Here is a 19,724-nt window from a genome sequence, read left to right as displayed (position 1 = left end):
GACGGAAGTAAAAACAAAAGATGGGTTCTAGCAGGTAGACGGGAGGGGGGTCTTCAGTAAATTACAGTGCAAATGAGACTGGGACGTAAGGACTGAGACCAGGACGTTACAAAAACATTAATATATGACTTAAAGAAACATTAGAAAAACTTGCCAGGAAACCAAAATTAAACATAATGAACAGCAAAGTTCAACGTTAGCATGTCCACCTCTACATATATAAATATATAAAAGCCTTCCTATTTGCATTTCTTTGTATTAATCTTTTTTTTTTTTTTAGCTTTGGCACTAGTTAATGCCATAATGATCTTTTTGTGTTTTTTTTTTTTTTTTTTTTTGTTTTTTTTTTGTTTTTACAATTTTCTTTTTCGAGGAAAAGAAAAGTGAACTCTACCCTTTCTGTCACATCCTGTCTTTGAAGTTTGCCTTCCTTTCCTGTTTTTCCCCCAGAGGTGCCATTCTCCCTCCAGAACTGCAGCTGGGAGGTAGGAGGAATGCATTGTGGGAAAGGAGGCACTTAGAAGGGGCGGGGCTCACCCCCACCCTCCAGTTCGGTTTGCAAAATTACCAGACAGCCTTATGACAGGTGAGACTTCTGAGCTTCCAGTCAACTAACATTAAGAGCTGATGGGAATGGGGGGGGGGTTGGGTATAACCAAAGTCTTCCTTTCCACCTCCCTGATACATTGTGAAACTTCAGTCCCTCCATCATGACCAAGCAGCACAGTGAATACGGGAGAGACACAGTGTGGCTCCGCCCCCGGAGCACATGTCTGTCGTTCATGAGGGCGGGTGGGTGGGTATGGCGCCGCTACTCCCGACCTGGCCTGGTCGAGAAGCAGCACGGTTTGCTGCTCTTTTGTCTCTGAATGGGTTTGGCTTGAGCATCTGTGCTTTGTAGTGTGCGGACACAGGTCAGGGCAGTGGAGGGCTGGGCCTTGGGAGCTCCTGGGGGGCTTTGGTTTAAGTGCCAGGTGCCTGAGTCAAAAGCTGTGAAGCCTGAGCAGTAAAATCGGCCCAGTGCTGGACCGGTCCTAGAGCAGGGAGATAAACATGAGGGAGGTACGAAAGATGTAACGTGTGATCCACAGCCAAACCCAGTGGTCTCCACAAGTCCATCTCAGGCTTTCTTCTTGCATTTGGGGAGTAAATACCTGGCCAGAGGTTTGGTGAAATAAGAGTTATTGTTTTGTAAGCTCCGTTCAGGTGTGCGGTTGCCCGGCGCCGTCCAGCAGAGGGTGACAGGGTGCTTAATAGTTGACCTTGGTGATGGGCCTTTCGCGCCCGCTGCCGTCCACGTGCTGGCTGCCGGAGCGCTTGCGGTTGCGTTTCAGCTTGGACAGGTCCTTGTCGAAGACCTCGCCAGAGCGCAGCGCCGACACCAGATCGTCGAACTCGCCCACCTCGTCTGACACGGTGCCTCCTCCCAGGTTCTTCTTGGACCTCTTCTCTCGGTCCCGCTGCTCCTTCAGCTGGACCGGCACACGGACACAAAAAAGACGCTAAATCAGCCACGTGACTTTCCTCGTGTAGAATCAACCAAATGCTGAGACAGTGGACCAAAAGATAACAATGGAAAATAGCTTTGATGGTCCTGACTGTGATAGTTATTTTTCTCATGCTATTATCTGTAGCTCTTACACAGGGAAGGTACGTCTTTCATTATTATACAACATATCAGTGGCAAAACTAGACTGTGGACCTCATCCTTCCAACCTATCCTTGGAGCCCCAATGGAGGTGGTTGGGTTGTGACAGGTCAGCACTCACCATAGCCTCCATACGCGCCCTCCTCTCTTCTTCCTCCTTGCGACGCTTCATGTTCTCCAGGTCTTGCTTGGCCTCATTGAACGACTGCAGGAAGGTGTCAAAGATCCCGAAGAATTCGTCCGGCTGCATTTTGCCCTGATCTTCTCCAAAATGCTTCAGGGCCTTTGAGAACTTCAGGGTTAAAAGAGGAACAGAAAGTCAGTTCCTCATGCTGGTAGTGCGCTGTCCCACCATTACAGTGCAGCCATGTGCTGTCCTTGCCTTTGTCTAAGAAGGAATGAGAAGCAATTATTCAGCATCAGATAGCTTTGGGGGTATCTGCCCCATCAGCTGCCCTGCCAAATCCATGTTCCATGTTCCCTGCCAGCCTTGCGTGGAGCTCAGTCAGAACTCTGCCACACTTACAAACTTCCTCGTTAATGGACCAGTTCTACCTAGACTCATGCCAATACCCATGTCTGGGACACAGATGTGCTCCAATTAAAAAGCAAAACTCAAATGCGATGGCATTTCCTCAGATTTGCTTGGCTTATCGCGTTACGTGTGAATTAGTTGTCCTCCCCTTCGGCTTCCATGAGCACCCAGAAGTCTGCGCCACGTTACGGAGAGCCTGGGCTAACTGCTAACTCAAATGCACAGTCGGTTGACAAGCTATGGACTTGTTCTGTGTGATTTATGCTTTACTGCTTAATTATTGTTGTTTTTACATATATATTTTACGAATTTAGGGCCTGCTAAAGTCCGGAAGAGCGAAAAGGGCCAGAGTAATTACCATGAATGATTGTGTGTTCGTATGCAGGCCCTGACATTTAGCCCCAGCTAGCGCTTAGCCGGGCCTCACTTGGGGCAGGTTATGTGGCTGCAGAAATCCTGCTTTATGTGTTTCAGAGCCCGGGCTGCTCTTTATGTTTTCTTTACCACAGACATCCAGACTGTCAGTGCAATATGTAATTCAGGGCCTGGAGCACCAGCTCCTCCCCCTTCTTGTCCTCCCCACTCTGAATACACAGACATTCCCCCTGGCCCCAGGCCTGACACCACCACCCCCCCACCAAACACACCCAGCAGTACAGTGCAGGGCCTTTAAAAATCCCATAATGTACTGGATTATGTAAGAGGGTTGGGGTGAAGGATATTTTCTGAACAGTTTGTCCCCGGTGGACAGTAGCCCGAGAATCTCTGCCAGGCACAGAGCTTTGAAAGAGAAGAGCAAAAAAAGTGTATTTATTTGTTCGTTTGGCAACGGCAGGAATGGAATTGGCTCAGTAGAGAAGCACTCCTCACCTCTTCCTCTTCCCTGCCCCATTTGAATCTTTATTATGGCCTACGCTCCCAACACCAGAATACCAGGATATCCAACATTAATGCTTGGTTAAGAAGAGAAACTAGCACCAATAGGTCATTATTGGAGGGGGTTCGCATCCCCCTCTAGTCCATTCCATCAAGAAAGGTGTCATCACCGGCAAATCCTTTGGCCATTCTGTCACCATGCCAACTTGTCTGCCAGCTCCAGGGTCCAGGGCTCCGCCAATGCTCACCTGCTACAACCCTGCCTCCCCCTAAACACTGGAATGCTCGCCCCCCCCCCTCCCTAAACAGCCAGGGACGGGAGGCAGGCTAGTGACACCAAGCCAGCTACAAAGGTATTTATTAGGTTCTGGGCCTTGCAAACCTGCTCTGGCCAGGAGTTGGGAAGAGGAGATGGATGGGAACAGTCTTGAGGAAAAAACAATTCCGTACTTCATGCCAGAGTGTGGGGGCTTGTTTACTTGGAGATGTAACTCACACTTTCCACAAGCCAGTGGTGGTACTTCCTCCCTACCACTTAAATCCCTTCCTGCCTTACATTCATACAAAGACGGACCTTACGCCCTGGCCTGTCCACACAGTTTCTACAGCCGTTTCTACAGCCGACTCAGACTGGATGTTGGCACCCCCGTCTGGCTCTGCCCCCCCCCCAGTGCATGACCAAGGCACCACACTCGCATCCCGACCCTGCTACACGCAGCATGCCGTTATGTCCACAGAAAGCAGCAACTGCTTTCTCTTCTTTCAGTAAAACTCTATTAAATATGACAGGATTGACACCACGTAATAGTTCTGTAATACAGACATTTCGCAAGTCAGTGGTGCAGGGCACCCTGCACATGTGGGCACCCCCGGGATTTTGGGCATCACAGGGGTGAATCATTTTCTCCTCAGCCCAATATCTGTGCTAATGATGCATCTGAGATTTTGGGGGTGGGGTGGGGTGGGGGGGGCCTGTCTGTAACCTCAGTCACGGCTGAGGGAGAAGAGGGGCCTCTTTATTTCCGAGGGCCGAATGTAACTCGGGCTGATGGTTTTCCTCCGCCGTCCAAACACTCTTTACGCTTGGGCCCCCCTTGAACAAATAAACTGAAAGATGGGAGGCAGAACATGGCGGGTTTCTGTGGTGGCAAAGGAAGGCCAGCCGCCCACAAGGCCCTGTTTGTGCACGGCCCGTCATGGCGACCCCAGTGCTACCTTAAAGCCAGACCACCCCCCACCCCTACGCACCATCTCCACAGACCCTACTGCCATCGCTCCGGCCCCTTGGGCTTCAGAAATGGCCTTTAACGCCCCGCGAAACGACGAGCCAAAGCAGAATGTGGGAAATAAATCTGACACGGACCGAGCAGAAGAAGGAGGAAACCTAGACGGAGAATTCGGTCCTGGTGACGGGCTTCCCTGGGATGTTTAAGTCATTACATGGGGCTTGAATTCACAAAGCCTCCTCTCTTTCCTCCCTCCGTTCACCCTCCCCGTCGGTCGTTTTCCCACCACTCCGTCGTGTACAAACTTGGCAGCACCTCCTGCGTCTTTATAGGGTTGACACTGAAGTCCCATAGGGACAGTCCAAGTCCGTGGCCCGAATGAGAGAAAGGGGGAGATGTGGACCCGTCCTGACAAAGAAGGGCTCCGCCGATCCGGCCCGGGACTGGTGTCAGCCAGTCAATTGCCTGGATCTGGGAAAGTCCCTCCTTTGTGGTAACTGCTTCCATAAAATGGTGCATTGTGAATGGGACTGTAGATTTACTGGAAAACACTACAGGAGTGAAATGTGCATTCTCAGGTCCGATTTCTTATTAGCTGCAATTTTTTTGGGGGGGTGGGGGGGGGGCTTAGCACTTTGTAAGGCAGGAAGGCCTGGAACATAGCTGTAATAGATCAGGGTTGGGGGGGGGGGGGGGGGGGGGACTGGCTCATATATAAACGTTGCTGCAGGTTTAATAGCTTCATTGCTAACGTGGTTTTCGACAAGCTAGTCAAAGGGATGTCATTGGGTTTTGGGGTTAAAACCACGTGGACATGAGGCCCTCATCAGCAGGCTAGGGTGGGGTCCAATTGGCTCTGTACAAGGCCCAGTACAGAGACTGAAAGATCCAGAAGACCCTTGAGTCAGAACTGACGTGCCTGAACCACAGTCCCATTGAGAATGGGGGAGGGTGTAGTACCTTATTCTTGGCCTCATTCAGCTGGTCTTCCAGCTCGGAGAAGCTGAAGCTGGCCACCGTGATGAAGTCACTGACCACCGGAACAAACTTGTCCCCGTGATCCCGGGGACGTCGTTGCTGGTACTGCAGCTCCTGTCAGGAGAGAGCAGGGTGTCCAAATCACTCGGGGAGCGTCAGCAGGTGGGGGTTAATTACAGCTGCTATCCTAGCTTGCGTCATGGCTTTGACTGAGCCAAGAATGTGTCCAGAAATGCAAATGATCATCCCTCTCATGATTGTGGAAATGTCTTTCCTTGGGACATATGTTAGACTAATGAACTAGGCAGTGTTGGTCTTTAGAGCCACTAAAAATCATGCATTTGTGTGGGCCCCCTGCTAGCTACAAGCAGTCACTGTACTGGGGGGGGGGGCCGGACACAGCCCTTTGCCCCTGCCACACCTTGCATTCATACCTTCCTCGATCATCTGGAATGAAATTAAGCCCATTGCACAACAATCCCTGTGCCCCCCTCCCATGTTTACTATCCATACACCGAATGTGCTGATGCCCAGTGGCTTAGCTGGGCTGAGTTCTGGGTCTGACTTATAACTTGGCAAGCCTGAGCCAACAGCGCGTTTGGCTCCTTCTTCATTTATGTCCATGAGAACTGCAAAGATCCTTCTGCTCAAAGGCCAAGCCTTGAGATACACATGAGAGCCCCCCCCCCCCACCCTGCAAGCCTGGCCTAAATGGGCAAACCCAGCCCCCTCCCCCCGGTTTCATCATGGCGCCCTGCAGCCACTAAACACTTCTCCCTGCATCTAATTTCTGCTCCTTGCTCTTCCAAAACATAATTAAAGGCATGGTAAGCGCTTCTGGCCAGAAGCAGAATGGTTCCATGCACTGCTGGGACATCTCCAATCTTCGGTGGGGGTGGGTTATTCCTGGTGGCACTTGGCTTCTCGATGGCTTTTCTAGACGTTGTCTTATGGATGGTATGTTATTTGCAAGTGAAATCCAAATCTTGGTTAAGTAAACTAATGCTGCGCAACTTCTTTTCCAGGTATTAAGCCCTTCTTTCTGTCTGGAAGGTGTCCAGGTGATCGCTTGTTGAAATGGTAATACGTGCTTAATTTTAGATGGGGGTTTTGTTTGGGTGGGCAGCGTATCACATTATATCAGTGCCGTCTGGCATATCTCAAGGATTAACAACAGGTTGATATAATTGGATTTGCCTACAGAATTTGATTGTCCAAAACTTGGCTCTGAAAGCCGAGCCAATCATTAGCATGTCTGGTTAACCTACCGCCTCCAGAGCTTTCAGTCCACTTTTGATGCTGTATACCTCCTTTTCCAGTTCAGCCAGACTGAAAGAAAATCAAAAAGCAGACAGTCAGAAGGAAAAGATATCAGTGCTTAGACATGCAACACCAACGTGCTGCGATGAGAACAGGCTCCCGTGGATCATTCAGAGCGACGCGTGCAAACTTAGGTGATTATTCTGTCTGCTCAGCGGATTCTGCAGCTTGATGTTGGTCTCTGTTTTTTGTAGATGAGCTTCCTCTTTGTCGGACTTGATTTTGCAGGTGTAAAGCTCCACCAGCATCTAGTGGAGCCTGGTCTGCAAGACATCTGTTTAGCAGGACAGTCCGTAGCTACTCACTTGACTTTGGCAGCCTCCGGTATACTTTGAAGGTCCTGCTGAATGTGGAGGATGTCTGGGTAATGTTTCTCAAAGATCATGATCAGATAGTGAAGCATGGTGATGTTCCTGCAGCACACAGACAAACAAAAGTCACCTGTGTTCTCCTCCATATGCCCGGTGCTGTAACCCTAATGCCTCCAGGAAGCAGCCCCATCCGCAACAGCTGTGCCCACCGACCTGTCGATGCTGGACTTGGTGTCAGCGATCTTGTTGAGGCTGGACACCTTGAAGCCGTAGGCGTTGCCCCGCTGACCCTTGTTCATGAAGTTTCCGAACGCCAGGACGACCTCCAAGGTCTGCGTCAACCGCTTGCTCCTCATCACATCCCGTGAGGCACACAGGATTGCTGAACGAGGGGGAGGACAGCGTGAGAAAAAGGGTAGCGATGTGAGGAGAAATCGAGACGTCTTGCTGCTCACCACGAGAAGCTGAAACGAGAGATTTGTGTTCGACTAAAGCATGTGACGTCCTACGTTTGGACTTCAAAGGTGACCTCACTGCACCTGCGCCACCGATATTGGAGAGGAGGGGAAAAAACTTCTGCACTTGCTTCACTCAGGGAGCCAGACAGACGCACTTCAATCCAAAAACCGTCACAGGAGTAAAGAAACAAAACTCATCCGAGATAAACCACCTTAACTCCAAGTGCGGATGTGAAGCAGCGGGCATGAGGAATATGCAGCTTCCCCCGAACTCGGACAACAGAAAAACCAAAGTAGAAGAACAGAATATTCCGTGAGGAAATTCCACTGGCAGAGAGCGAGGACCGGCTCGCCCGTAAGGCAGAGAGTGGGTGCCATGAACCGGGGCTGACCCCAGGTCCGAGCAAACGGCCCTGTGCTCACGCTGGGATTCTCATCACAGGGCTGAAAAATCCAAGGGGCAGGGGTGCAGCCCCATGAAGAGCGCGACAGCCCCGTGTCCTGCCTTAAAACCAACAGCGCTCTCCACGGAAAGCGGCGCTGATCCAGGTCACATGGCCATCCGCGCCTATGAAACCTCAGGCAGGATGTGAAAGTAATTAATACACGCACAGGCACACGCACAGGGACAGGCAGAGGGACAGGCACACACACAGGCACAGGAACACACACACACACACACACACACACACACACACACACATAATGTGCCTGGGCTTGACGGCCTTGTGAATCACTTCAAGCTCACATTGCAGTCCTGGTGGCAATTTAAAAATGGTAAAAGTCTGTAAAAATAAGAGTAACGCCGGATGATATACCCCCGGGTCCATCGCGTCCATGGTGGGCCTCTGGCTGATTTATGCTTTAAACTTGAACCTAGTCAGTGCTGGCAAGATGGTGGTATTTTTGTTTTTCCTTCTCCGTAAAAGTCCAAATAGCTTGTTTTGAGGATAGGGCCTTGTCACAGAACTGTGGATTTAAAGACCTACAAGCTCATAAGGATTTCTTGTTAGGGACCAGAGTTACCCCATGATGACTCATTAACATCGCCCCCCTGTGGCCAGGGCTATAATTAATTCCAATTCCTTTTTCATGTGCATGTTGACTTCATTTCATTCTCCCAGTCCCCATTTCCCCCAGTTGTAAGGAGACTGATGTGGTGAATAAATACAGATTTGGACACAGAGGCAAACCCGCCTTAATGGCGATGGAAGTGCAGCCTGGTCTGTGATTATAGAACCACAGTGCGCCAAAGCATCCCAGTTAGGAACGGATCAGCCGACTGCGTCACATGATCTACGCCGGCTAACGTGCTGGGTCTGAGGATGCCTGTTCTTTAACCGACTGCGCCAGCTGGCTGACACTGAGTCTCTGGGAGTGGATCTGTAAATGAGTCGGGGATCCTTTGATCCATTAGTGGTGGTCTTGGACTGGGGAAAATGTGCACTTTTGTGTAACCGCTGCCTGTACGTGTGTATAGACGGCATCTGCATCTGCATGCACGTGTTCTGTATATTCATACCCACACACACAGGCTGGGCACCCCCAGTGCAGCGGTTTCCAGCTCTTTGAACTGCAGGGCCTGCTTCATGAGAGAGAGTGTCCTCTCTAAACGCCTGCCAGCTTTCCAAAACAGCTTCCCTAGAAACCCAGTTCTTTATTTTCGCTGGAGGATTGGAAGTGTGAGGTCTCTGTGCATGAGTACACACACACACACGCACACAAGTGAGCATTCACACACATGCACATACACCGGGACCTCTGTCTTCTGAGTGGACAGAAAGCTTCACAAAAAGCCTAATTAGCAACCAGCTTTCTCGCGTGTTTCCTCTTGTCTGCCGTCGTCTTTTGCCGGATGGAATCGCCTCCCTGCCTGCATCTGGCTTCTCGCTTTCCTCACGACAGCACCTTCAAATACCGTCACTTGTTTATCCCGTAGACATTGGCTTGCTGTCGGACCTACCTTCCACCTTGGGCTTGGCTTCTGCGAGGCGCTCTGCAAACTTCTTCTTGAAGAACAGGGATTGGAGTCTCTGTTGGTAGTGGTCAATCCTGGAGGAGGAGAGTGAGATGAAGCGTGAGGTGGTTCAGCCTTGGGGATGTGGAGCCATTTCAATGCATTTCTCACGGTGAGCTTTGTAGTGACCCTGTCAAGTACTGGCGCTGTGTGATATTAAGCAGGAGACCAGCCATACTAAATGGCTGAGTCAGAGATGGCGAAATGTTAGCTTAGAAACCTGCAGTGATGCCGGGACATGAATCTGTCAGTAGGTTGTGAGGAAGTGGATCCACTCGGTGGGATGTAAAGGTAAGCAGTGTCATGTGAAGAGCTCCATGGGGAATTCCCCAGTAATGTCTCACAATCGAAGAGGACATCGGCTGAGTTGGATTTTTTTTCCCTTTTATTGTCTATGAAGCTTCTAGATATTTTTAAATTAAACTAAGAGAGCAAGCTCTGATTTTACAAGCCTTAGAAGTACGTTCGTGGCCACGGTAAGTTTTTCAGACTGTAAATGAAATTCTTTTGTTTTTGGGCGGTACTGAGTTCAAATAGTCTGAAGGACAGCACTAGGACGTTTCTCATTGTCGAGAATGATGTCATAGGTCTGCCTGAGTTTTGCCTAAGCTACAGAAGCAGAATGACCGTTGGTTGCCCTGTTGCCCCAGTAATTGCCCCCACCTGCTCATCTCAAACAGGAAGCGGTCCGCTCGCGCCATGCGCTCGAGCTCCTGTTTGTGCTCCTCCAGAAGATCAGTGTCACTCTTCTCTGGAACGAACTTCAATAGCTGGGAGGAAGCCAATGAACATGTCAGCCACACCACAAAAATCCAACTGGCCAAATGCCCCCGTTCATCCCGAACTATCTGGGTTTTATGTAAAGCTCTCGTCAGTCTGAGATTATCCCCAAAGATTAAATCTTAAACCACATAATCTAAATTAATTTCTGACAGGGATGGGTCTTACGATATTTGGGCATCCAATTGAATGTGAGCTACAGTCCATGTCAGGACCTTAGGCTCATGGTCCGGACGAGGCTACCTGCTCAAGCATATCTTTAGCCAGCTCCTCACGCTCGTCCATCTCCAGTATCGCTCTTTTGATCTCCTCATTGCTCATCTTCAACCTGTTCAGGGCCAGAAGTTATTTAGTTGTATCTTTTACCCAACGTAAGCACCCTTTACAATAGCAGTACACAAAGCTGAGCCACTAACTGCTACTTCTCCACTTCGGCTTCAGTTTCAGAAAGACATATCGGGATATTACACATAATCTGTCTACAACCTTGATGTTATGTCAAAGATGTGTCAGTTTAAGCTGCTACCGTGGCAGATGTTTCTCCTGGTGGCCAGTTTCTTACAGCGTGACCCCCTACGCTCCCCCAACACATGCTAATTGGACCATGTCGGCAATGATTTCATTGACCTGACATCTCATCAATGGGGCATAAGATATGCAAAGCTTAAAGCAGATCAGATTTCAACTCCCCAAAGAGGTTTTGTAAGTAAGCATGACCGAAATTTGAGAGGGCTCCTCACTTGTGTGGAAATACATACCCACGCCAAGAGTGGTAGCTGTGAGCCAGCCTGGGGCCAAAACTACACAGCGGACAGTGTGATCAAAGCTCACCGAGCTGAATCCTCGTTTATAGCTCCAGTTGCATTGACTGGGCCCTGATCACACTGCCATGTTCCTAGAGCCCTAAATTGGTACCCTTCCTGTTCACAGCTTAGCCAAAAATGTACTTCTGTCTGTTGGTGTAATTTTAGCCACCTTAGATGTTAATCAAAGCTGAAACATATTCTACAGCCAGAAAGCAATCAGTTCATATACTGGAATTTCAAATCTCTTTATTTATAAATCTGAGCAACCTCAAGGCAGGAAGTGACATCACACACTGTGATCTGTGATGTGATGCGTGTCTGGAGTGCACTTTGAAGTCCTTTTACAAATCCCACGCGCCCTTTGAGAACGTGATACAAAGCTCCAGGCGTTCAGGCTGGGACTCACTTGGAGAGCAAGATGACGCAGTTCTGGGCACGGCGACCATCTATGACGGAGAGCTCCTTCACTTTGCGTGTGTTAAGGTAGAGGTCGTCCATGGAGCCTGTCTCTTTCTGCAGGCGGAGGGACAGGAGATGTGGAAATGGTGGTAAGATCTCCCACATCAATCACCCACTAAATTTATTAATAGAAATCAGATTAGAGGGAGCATAGCACCTGAAATCTGCTCTATGACAGATTTTTTGCAGTGAGAAATGCTGCTACGCGTATATTGATATAGTCAGTACACATCGGCTGCTCCCTCTGACCATTTTGTTGGAGCTAAACTGTAAAATGACGCAGGGCTCTTTGAAAGAGAGCTCATTTCTTCCAGACCGTGCTGCCCTCTCAAGCTGGTTGGCAGGTCATCTACGGCTTCGCTTCAGTCCACCACAGCTTACCTCTTGGATGCTCACCCCGCCAACTGCTTCTCGTTCCCCGTGAGGTAAGCATGTTCTGTTCCGACTGTCCACTTTGCCCCACTTACAACAACTGGGGGAACTTTCATAGTCGCATATCCCTAACACGTTCCACTAGAAGGTTCTAACACGGCTCCTGCTTCCAAGCTATCATGCTGTAGGTTTGTCTCAATATGCAAGCTGCTGGTACGCAAAAGTAATAAGCATGCAGCTCCTATACGGGGGTGGGGGGGGGACTCACCTGCTTGAAGGATTGGTTAGTGAGCAGCTCCTGCCCAGGCAGCCGTGGAGCGCAGAGAAAACAAAATTGAAACACGTGCAGTAGTTAGCAACCCAAGCGGCCATAGCAGGGCTTTCAAAATGTATAAAGAGTCTGGCTGCATGACTTTGGGGGCCCTGGACGGCTTTACTTGACTGCTACTTGTTCTTAAGAAGGAGGACATAGAAAATGACCAACACAAGATATATTGGTATTTATTTTCCAATTGTAACAATTCATCAGCTGAAAAGAGAAATTGGAAACTGTTACACTGAATTAAAATGTGTGTCTTATTTTTTAGAATAAATAGAATTATTTTTGTCTTATTGTTGTCTATCCCCCACCTTGGCAGCCAATGAGAAGACCTCAGCCAGCCTCAATGTTGCACTAACAAACACTACGGCATGCAGCAGATCTATGCCATCAGCCATGGTGGGAAGAGCAGCGGCTAATGACAGCCTGCAGCAAAAATTCCAGTCACACAGCAAGGCATCATGGGTAGCGACATCATTTAAAGGAACAGTACCACAGCACGGCAAATGAGCGTATCACCAGCATGGATGGACTCAGTACCAGGGCTCCAGTCATTTTGAGCAACCAAAGGGGAGACCCCCACCATGCGTCCCAATACCTGTTGTCTCTGGTAGGCTGAGAACGTCTTCTCGATCTCCTTCAGGTCCAGGACTTTGAAGGCACGCAGGTCATCGATGTCGTGCCATATAGTACCGTTGATTTTGTTCTGGGTGGAGAAAATGGCTGGACTGTGATACTGTGAAACTTTCTGAAGTAGGATTCCTTGGTGGGGGTCTCACACTTATGTCTTGTTATTAATGGGTGATGGGGTGTGGTGTGTGTGCCTCAGTGGGTTCAAAGGTCACAGGGTGTGCAGATTGATTTCACCGTTTGGCCCTTGACTAAGGCCCGTAGCCCCCAGTTGCTCCGGGGATAAAAGTGTGTATTAAATAATGTAAAGTAATGAAGTATAACTAAATGGCTGTAATTCCCCCTTGAGCGAGATCTTTACAATTCTCTACTTTTTTGACTTCTATGCCTGCTTTACATTCAACAGCTATTGGCTTACACCTGCTGTATGACACAATTGATGGCTTCCCTGACATCTCCCCACCAAATCCGACCGGCTGAGAAACGGAGCACTGGAACTCACCTCCCCCAGTTTGGACCAGTTGAAGGACTTGAGGGGGTGGGATGGCTGGGGGATGCTCTTTGTGCGCAAGCTCAGCCCTGAGCTGAATGCCTCCGGCCCTGGAGGTGGGGGCGCCGCTGGGGCAAAGAGGGGAGGGGCTCCTGGGGGCGGAGGTGGCGGGGGTGGGGGCGGACAGGAGAAAGGAAGAGGGGGTGGCGGGGGAGGGGAGTCGCCCATCATGGGTGGTAGAGGAGGAGCCAGAGGGCCCCCTGGTGGTGGTAGAGGGGGCAACAAGGAACTGCCTCCCTGAAAGGGCAGGAAAGCCGAGAATTGTTACTGTTACTTTTAAGATTAGTTCATAATTACCAGTGCTGATAATGCATTGCTGTTTCTTTGATTGTTCATTAATTCTGATACCCCAATGGGAAAATGACCAAAGCTTTTTAGTATAAATTGATTTCTATACTGAATGTACACAGTAAAACAGTTTTTGATGGTACTGCAACATGATTGGATATGCCATTAATCCCCAATGTGTGAAATTAATCACAAATAAAATAACTGCATGATTCTCCCATTGGTGTATCAAAATTAGCGCAATTAAAATTAACGCAGTCAAATGCATTTTGACTTCAACATGTTAATCTTAATGAGTTACTTTGAATGCCCTAATAATTAACACAGGCATGTAAGGGTCTCTTAAGACAGATGCAGCAAATCTGTCATCATCCATCCATCCATTCATTGTCTATTTAGGGTCACGGGGGTCCAGAGCCTGTCCTGGAGGTTAGGGTGCTCAGGAGGGGGTGCCAAGCCACTGCACGCACCATTCATTCATATATGCACCCCTACGGGCAATCTAGAATCTCCAATAAGCCTCCGCATGTTTTTGGACTGGGGGGGGGGGGGGGGGAACCAGAGAACCTGGAGGAAACCCCACGATGACAAGGGGAGAACGTGCAACCTCCACACACACAGAGTGACAGACTGAAGCCCTGGTCCTAGAGGTGTGAGGCAACAGTGCTGACCACTGCGCCGCCGTGCCGCTTCTTAGGTCTGTTATTTGCGAGGAAGCGGAGGGACAGGCCTGCTCACCGAGACGTCGCCCATGCGTGACGACAAGCTGACGACTTGCTCGCGTGCGGAACGCAGCTCCACGCCCTCCCTCTGCAGCTTGTCCTTCATCTTGTTCAGTGTCTTCATCATGTCCTCCTTCTCCTGTGTCTTCGTCTCGCACTCCCTCTCCTTGCGTTCCAGACGGGCCAAGAGTTCGGCGTGCTCTGGGGGGGGGGAGAGACGCTCGTCGTGACGCTGATGTTACACCAGGAACTCCACGGAGCCTTCCGATGTGGGGTAACGTGTTCTTTTCTCAGCTCGGGTTACAGGTCTTAGCCAGTAACCAGTGGACTATGTTGCATTGCAGACAAACTCCAGCAGGAGGCAAGGTGGGGAAAACGGCACGGTTAGATACCTTTCCTGAACTTCTCCGCCTGATCTCTCCACTGTTTCACCTCATTCTCGTTCACCAACCTGTCAGCACAAGTGACCATGTATGGGTACGTCAGTAACACCATTGTTATGACCGTGTCCGTCGCACTGTCCGTGTCCCAACATCAAGACGATAGTAACACAGGTGAATAAAATGGACCCGTTCTGTGTTCTGACGGACCTTGGAGACATGCGGATTCTAAACCATCAGTCACGTCCCTTGCATGTTGCCTGAAATGATTCATAAACCCTACATGCCTTTTTGTTAACGCTGTACCTTTGTGTTGAGCAGCTTTTGCTGGAGTTACATGCAGAAATTGATGGTTAAAATATATTTCCTCTCTTTTGTATCGTGAACACAATGTAACACCATAAAAACTACCCCATCAAATATATACTTCCAGTGAAAAGATTTATTTCGCTGGCTGATCACGACGGCGACAACACCTAGTTCTAACACGTAACACAGGCGGCTGTTTAGTACTGGAAGGAATTACCCATAAGTGCAAGATTCAGATAAACCAGTTGTACAGATGTCTGGTTTGTACTCCATGCTCACCTTCTTCAGACTAAACAGAGCTGTCACAGGCTAAAAGGAGGATGGAAAAGGTCAGAAGTGAGGGGGAGACACCAGGGGGAGAAGAGAAAATGGAAAGTCGAGAGGATGAAGGAGTCTGTTATTGCTTCGGTGTTTTGTTTAGCAGACCGGCCATGACGGCTCAGTGGCATGCATCTGCTGTCGCGCCTCGCTGGGCTGTGCGGGAGCAGGTGAGGACGTCACGCGACAGGAACCAAAACAGCCCGTGACCCATACAATCCCCTGACCTCAGAAACATAGCCAAGCTGAAAGCACCAATGCTAAGTGAAGCTAGCATCCTGCTCCTTCGCCTGCTTTGTGTAAAGCCATTCTGCTGCGGCGTTTAGAATCGCAGAGTGATGAGGAATTATCGGGCGTGACGTGCTGAGCTGACGGCCGCACTTGTCCACGTGCATCCAGTTTGAAGGCAGACGCTGAGCTCGTGCTCCGGCCATAGCTGTTTGAGGCGGATTAGCGAGGCCCGGTCCCAGCTGGTGAAACTCCTGCTCTGGTTTCTTCTGTCTCTAAAACAATCAGGTGGTGTGAGGCTCAGTGGGTTAGGATGTTGTCCCTGTGATCAGAAGGTCACTGGATTAAATCCTGGGGTTGGCAGAGTGAGTTCACTGTTGGGCCTTTAAGCCCCAGTGGCCCCCGGGACTGCCTGACCCTTTTTTCCCCTCAGACTAGACGTCATGTCTGACGAAAGCGTCAGCTAAGTAAATTAATTGATTTAAGATCTGCCGCACAGATCTCTCCTTGCTGAGCGCTGGTCTCTCCCATCTTGCCTTCCATGACGGCTGCTGCCCAGCCTGTGGTCTTCCTGGCGTCGGTACGCGCTCGTCTGTTTGTCCAGCTCTCAGTTGCATGCCAGAAGCACTAGCCTTTGAACGGATCAGTGTTTCCACGTGGCCCGGTCAGGTCTGAGCCCCTCGCATCCGGGCACCAGCGGATGCTGGGCCTGCTTTTGATCTGCTGGGATCCAGCTGGTTCCGGATGCTGTGAAGTCTGTCCTCAGCGTGAGAGATTCCATCTTCAAAAGGCTAATTTTGGCTGTTTTCAGCACCAGCACTGACGTCTCAGAACTGTTAACTACTTAAAATCTCCAGTATATTGCAAAGATCATCTGGTTCAAATCAGGAGAGCATTACAGCCAAAGAGACTCCTTTCTAATATTCTGCGTAAGAAGTAGTATTTGGACTGTGATGATGAGCTTGAGCTATAATGTGATATAATTTAAGATTAATAAGCTATGGAAACAAATGGCATAAAACTTCCTGGAAAGGCTTAATGGGACGTAATGCGTGACTGAGAGCCGGATTACTGTGCTGGTGTGACTCTAGCAATGGAAGGGGAGCTCACACTCACATGCGGATGATGTTCTTCACGCTGAAGTTGTCCAAGGGCGCCAGGTCGGGATCCTCACCCTTCTCGTCCTGCAGGACCATCTGCTGCAGAATGCGGTCCAGCAGCTGCCATTGCTGCAGGCTGCTTGCGCCACGCTTATCTGAGGCGATAGGTCAAAGGTCATAGGTGGATATGGGTGACACTGCTGGAGTGCAGGGACGACAGCATTAGGCTTGTGAACGGCAGCCTCGCTTGAGGTCAAACTGACTTCACACTGACCTTCTCTATAAGCCCTTTTTCAATCGGGCTAACGAAATCGCTCTTTCTTCATGCTATGTCAGATACAGTCTCAGCTGAGAGAGACTGCTATGATGTAGCATGGCAGTCACAGTCAAACTTTGTCCGCATCTACCGCACAGATGTCGTCACCACCTGACTCAGGCTAACATTCATGCTTGGCATCGAATCTGACTGACTCTGACTTTTGATTATTCTCTTGGGATGTGAAAGACCGGGACACTCGTCTTCACATGGCTGCAGACTAACACTTACAAGGCATCATGAGGCAGTGCTGGAGGATGGAGAGCAGGTAGGGATATGCGTCTGTGTGCATCAGCTTTTTCTTGATCACCTCAAACATCTGGCTGCCACTCTTCGTGTCCACGTGTTCCTGTGTGGGGGGGAGTTACATCCTCATCTCATCTTTCCCAGCTTGAACTTTAATAGTAAATTAATTACAGCTACTCCTTGCAAAAGGAGCTTAATTCAATACTGCCAAAGCAAAACGGAATGTTGTTCTCTGGTGTCTAGCATGGTGGCCACTGTGCCACCGTGGCCGAAAGATCTGGTCCACTCACCATGTCGAAACGCTTGGCTAATTCTAAGTCATCTTCATTCCGCACCATCTCAAAGAAATCCAAGTGTCTGCAGATAGAACACGGATGGTCACATTCCGGGCATTTTCACGGTAACGGAGAACGAGGCTTCAGGCTTCCTCGCTACCTGTCTAAGGTGGCGTTTTCATGTTCCCTCAGCTTTTCAATCACAGGCTGGATCCCCAGCATCAGGAACTCGTACCTGAGATGGAGGCGAAACTCTAGACTGTCCTGGTGAAACACACAGCGTCAGTAATGTGAGCATACGTGTAATTACCCTAAGACACTAAAATCATGATGGAAGCAGGATTGGGTACAGGACTTCAATTTGTCAGATACGGTACTAGAAGATATACAAGTTACTAGCGGTTAATAGCTGAAGGATATTGAGCATCAGGCAGCCCAATGTAATCTTGAGCCATTAGCATGGCGGTTGCCCTAGACTTACCTCTCCTGCCCCAGCATTGAGAACGGCATTGATGAAAGACATAATGGCAGTCTTCAGGTTGACCTCGTCTCGGTAGTGTCCGGTACTCCGGTCCAGTTCGTTGAGCAGCGTCTATGGGGAGGGCCAGGGTAGGTTCTGCGCTCATAATTATGTTCTGCTGGGCAGTCAGTGCTGGTCAAACCTCATGTGAAACTCCAGGCAAGCATCACCCCCAGCAGCCTCCCCGCACCCCCCAAAAAAATGTAAAAAAAGAATCACTGCCCATTTCAGCTTTGTCCCTAGGCCAACAGGGTTGACCAGTGTGTCTCTACCTGAAAGCGTGTCCTCTCCGCCGCATACTTCTGGTAGTGGACCATAGCCTGCAGGACTTTCTTATGACCATCAGGCACCAGGCAGACGGCTCCCAGGATCTCTAGCACGGCCACTTCAGTCTTGATGTTGTCCTGGCGCAGGCTCTGGGAGATGGTGCTGATGCTCTCCGGGTGAGCCAGTACATGGGCGCGACCCTGTGAGTTGTTCATCAAGGCCTTGATGCAGCCAATCACAGAAGTGTGGATGCGGCTCTCTGATGTCTCGTAGTCCATGCTCTTCAAGAAGTTCAGGAGGCACGTGAGGCCGTCCAACTCTATGAATCGTGTCACAAACCTGAATAGGATGGAGGAAGGTGTGATGTGGGCTGTCAGCAATTAGCATTGCATTTATTAGCTTATGGAAACTCAACAAACAGGGCAGACAAGTAGCAGTCAGGTACACCTGGCAATCTCATGGAATTCCTTCATCTTCATCTACATTTAATCACACTTATATGTCATCTGCTCAGACAAAATTGCTCATGGTCTGTACTCAAGTATTCTTCTGTTATGTTTAATTATGTTGTCCTGAATCTAACCTCAAACTCATCACGTTAATGACTGTAGCACAATTTCCAACATTTGAGATAATTAAAGGTTAATTAAGAGATTAAAGTTTTCTCCGTATGAGTGTTTTCCAATGACCTACTAATACACTAATATGTGAAGCAGATGTCTAGATGGAAAATTAGGGGCCTGACTTTTGTTATATTCACCAAATCCAGTGGTCTCTCCCTTGTGAGAAGAATCTGGCCTAGTTGAAGAATATTAGCTTGGACCAAAGGTGGGAAAATACGCAGTGAGTGATGGGGGACACATTGTTTTGACATCATTTAACATCAGTGGTCTAGGCTTCACCCACGCCTAAGTCTGACTCCTGTATTATATAATCATTCCCACATTTCTCTAGTCTGTGTCTCACCTCGCGTGTGTCATTTGGACACGTCAATTCAATCACCATTGTAAAATAAAGTTGGACAAAAGCGACACAAAGCTTGAGAAAAGTGAGGATCTCTGAAAATGGGCGACAGGTTTTATTTTGCTAATTATCATTTGCAGTCGCAGCCCTAGCTGGTGTGGCGCCCTAGGCGAGCATCACCACTGGCACCCCATGTAGGAGGCAAGGTGAGGTTGGCTGGAAGGTCTTTTCCTCCTCAGAATGTGGTATCCTAGGCGGCTGCCTATGTCACCTATAAGACTGACGTTTACGTGTGTTACTGTGACTCTGGTATGTTTTTATTGTCAAAAGCAGTGTTTCAGACGTGACGGTAAACATGAAACCTTATGTTCAACAAAGCCATCACCTGGCTTGGACTCTCGACTTGGACTTCTGGAACATAAGCTCTTGCTGGTGAGCTTTCAGACCTCCACAGATGAACTCGGGGGTTAAGCGGTCTCTACAGGCACTATTAAGCTGGATTATTCC

At 49.3% G+C, this 19,724-nt stretch overlaps 1 protein-coding gene and 1 long non-coding RNA gene across 6 annotated transcripts in view; one reads left to right on the top strand and one right to left on the bottom strand.

The window, feature by feature from the left end:
* Window positions 1-106: 106 nt before the first annotated feature.
* Window positions 107-19,724, bottom strand: part of daam2 (dishevelled associated activator of morphogenesis 2) — a 67,654-nt gene continuing 48,036 nt past the window's right edge. For 2 of the 3 annotated variants that reach the window (XM_048974437.1, XM_048974438.1), the window contains exons 6-26: window positions 18,260-18,593; window positions 17,949-18,059; window positions 17,628-17,731; window positions 17,483-17,549; window positions 17,178-17,295; window positions 16,647-16,785; window positions 14,688-14,746; window positions 14,312-14,496; window positions 13,238-13,522; window positions 12,704-12,811; window positions 12,055-12,084; window positions 11,362-11,468; window positions 10,393-10,477; window positions 10,033-10,139; window positions 9,316-9,404; window positions 7,108-7,276; window positions 6,889-6,996; window positions 6,532-6,592; window positions 5,246-5,377; window positions 1,770-1,940; window positions 107-1,472 (exon numbers count right to left, since the gene is read on the bottom strand). In XM_048974437.1, coding sequence (XP_048830394.1) covers window positions 1,251-1,472; window positions 1,770-1,940; window positions 5,246-5,377; window positions 6,532-6,592; window positions 6,889-6,996; window positions 7,108-7,276; window positions 9,316-9,404; window positions 10,033-10,139; window positions 10,393-10,477; window positions 11,362-11,468; window positions 12,055-12,084; window positions 12,704-12,811; window positions 13,238-13,522; window positions 14,312-14,496; window positions 14,688-14,746; window positions 16,647-16,785; window positions 17,178-17,295; window positions 17,483-17,549; window positions 17,628-17,731; window positions 17,949-18,059; window positions 18,260-18,593 — 2,791 coding nt within the window. In that variant the 3' untranslated portion in view covers window positions 107-1,250. The remainder of the gene's footprint in view (window positions 1,473-1,769; window positions 1,941-5,245; window positions 5,378-6,531; window positions 6,593-6,888; window positions 6,997-7,107; window positions 7,277-9,315; window positions 9,405-10,032; window positions 10,140-10,392; window positions 10,478-11,361; window positions 11,469-12,054; window positions 12,085-12,703; window positions 12,812-13,237; window positions 13,523-14,311; window positions 14,497-14,687; window positions 14,747-16,646; window positions 16,786-17,177; window positions 17,296-17,482; window positions 17,550-17,627; window positions 17,732-17,948; window positions 18,060-18,259; window positions 18,594-19,724) is intronic. The other variant, XM_048974439.1, reaches the window with a different exon arrangement.
* Window positions 6,373-13,278, top strand: LOC125707363 (uncharacterized). 3 transcript variants are annotated; one of them, XR_007382265.1, is made up of 5 exons: window positions 6,373-6,717; window positions 6,812-7,901; window positions 9,292-11,839; window positions 12,425-12,715; window positions 13,142-13,278. It is a non-coding gene; the product is annotated as an uncharacterized LOC125707363 (long non-coding RNA). The 3 variants fall into 3 exon arrangements; XR_007382264.1 differs by lacking the exon at window positions 6,373-6,717 and having other exon boundaries at window positions 7,272-7,901; window positions 9,292-9,481; window positions 11,729-11,839; XR_007382266.1 differs by lacking the exon at window positions 6,373-6,717 and having other exon boundaries at window positions 7,272-7,947.

This window comes from Brienomyrus brachyistius, chromosome 14, assembly GCF_023856365.1.
Source record: "Brienomyrus brachyistius isolate T26 chromosome 14, BBRACH_0.4, whole genome shotgun sequence".
NCBI classification, from domain to species: Eukaryota; Metazoa; Chordata; class Actinopteri; order Osteoglossiformes; family Mormyridae; genus Brienomyrus; species Brienomyrus brachyistius.
Note: the sequence above shows the minus strand (reverse complement) of the source record. Positions and strands in the feature narration are given on the sequence as shown.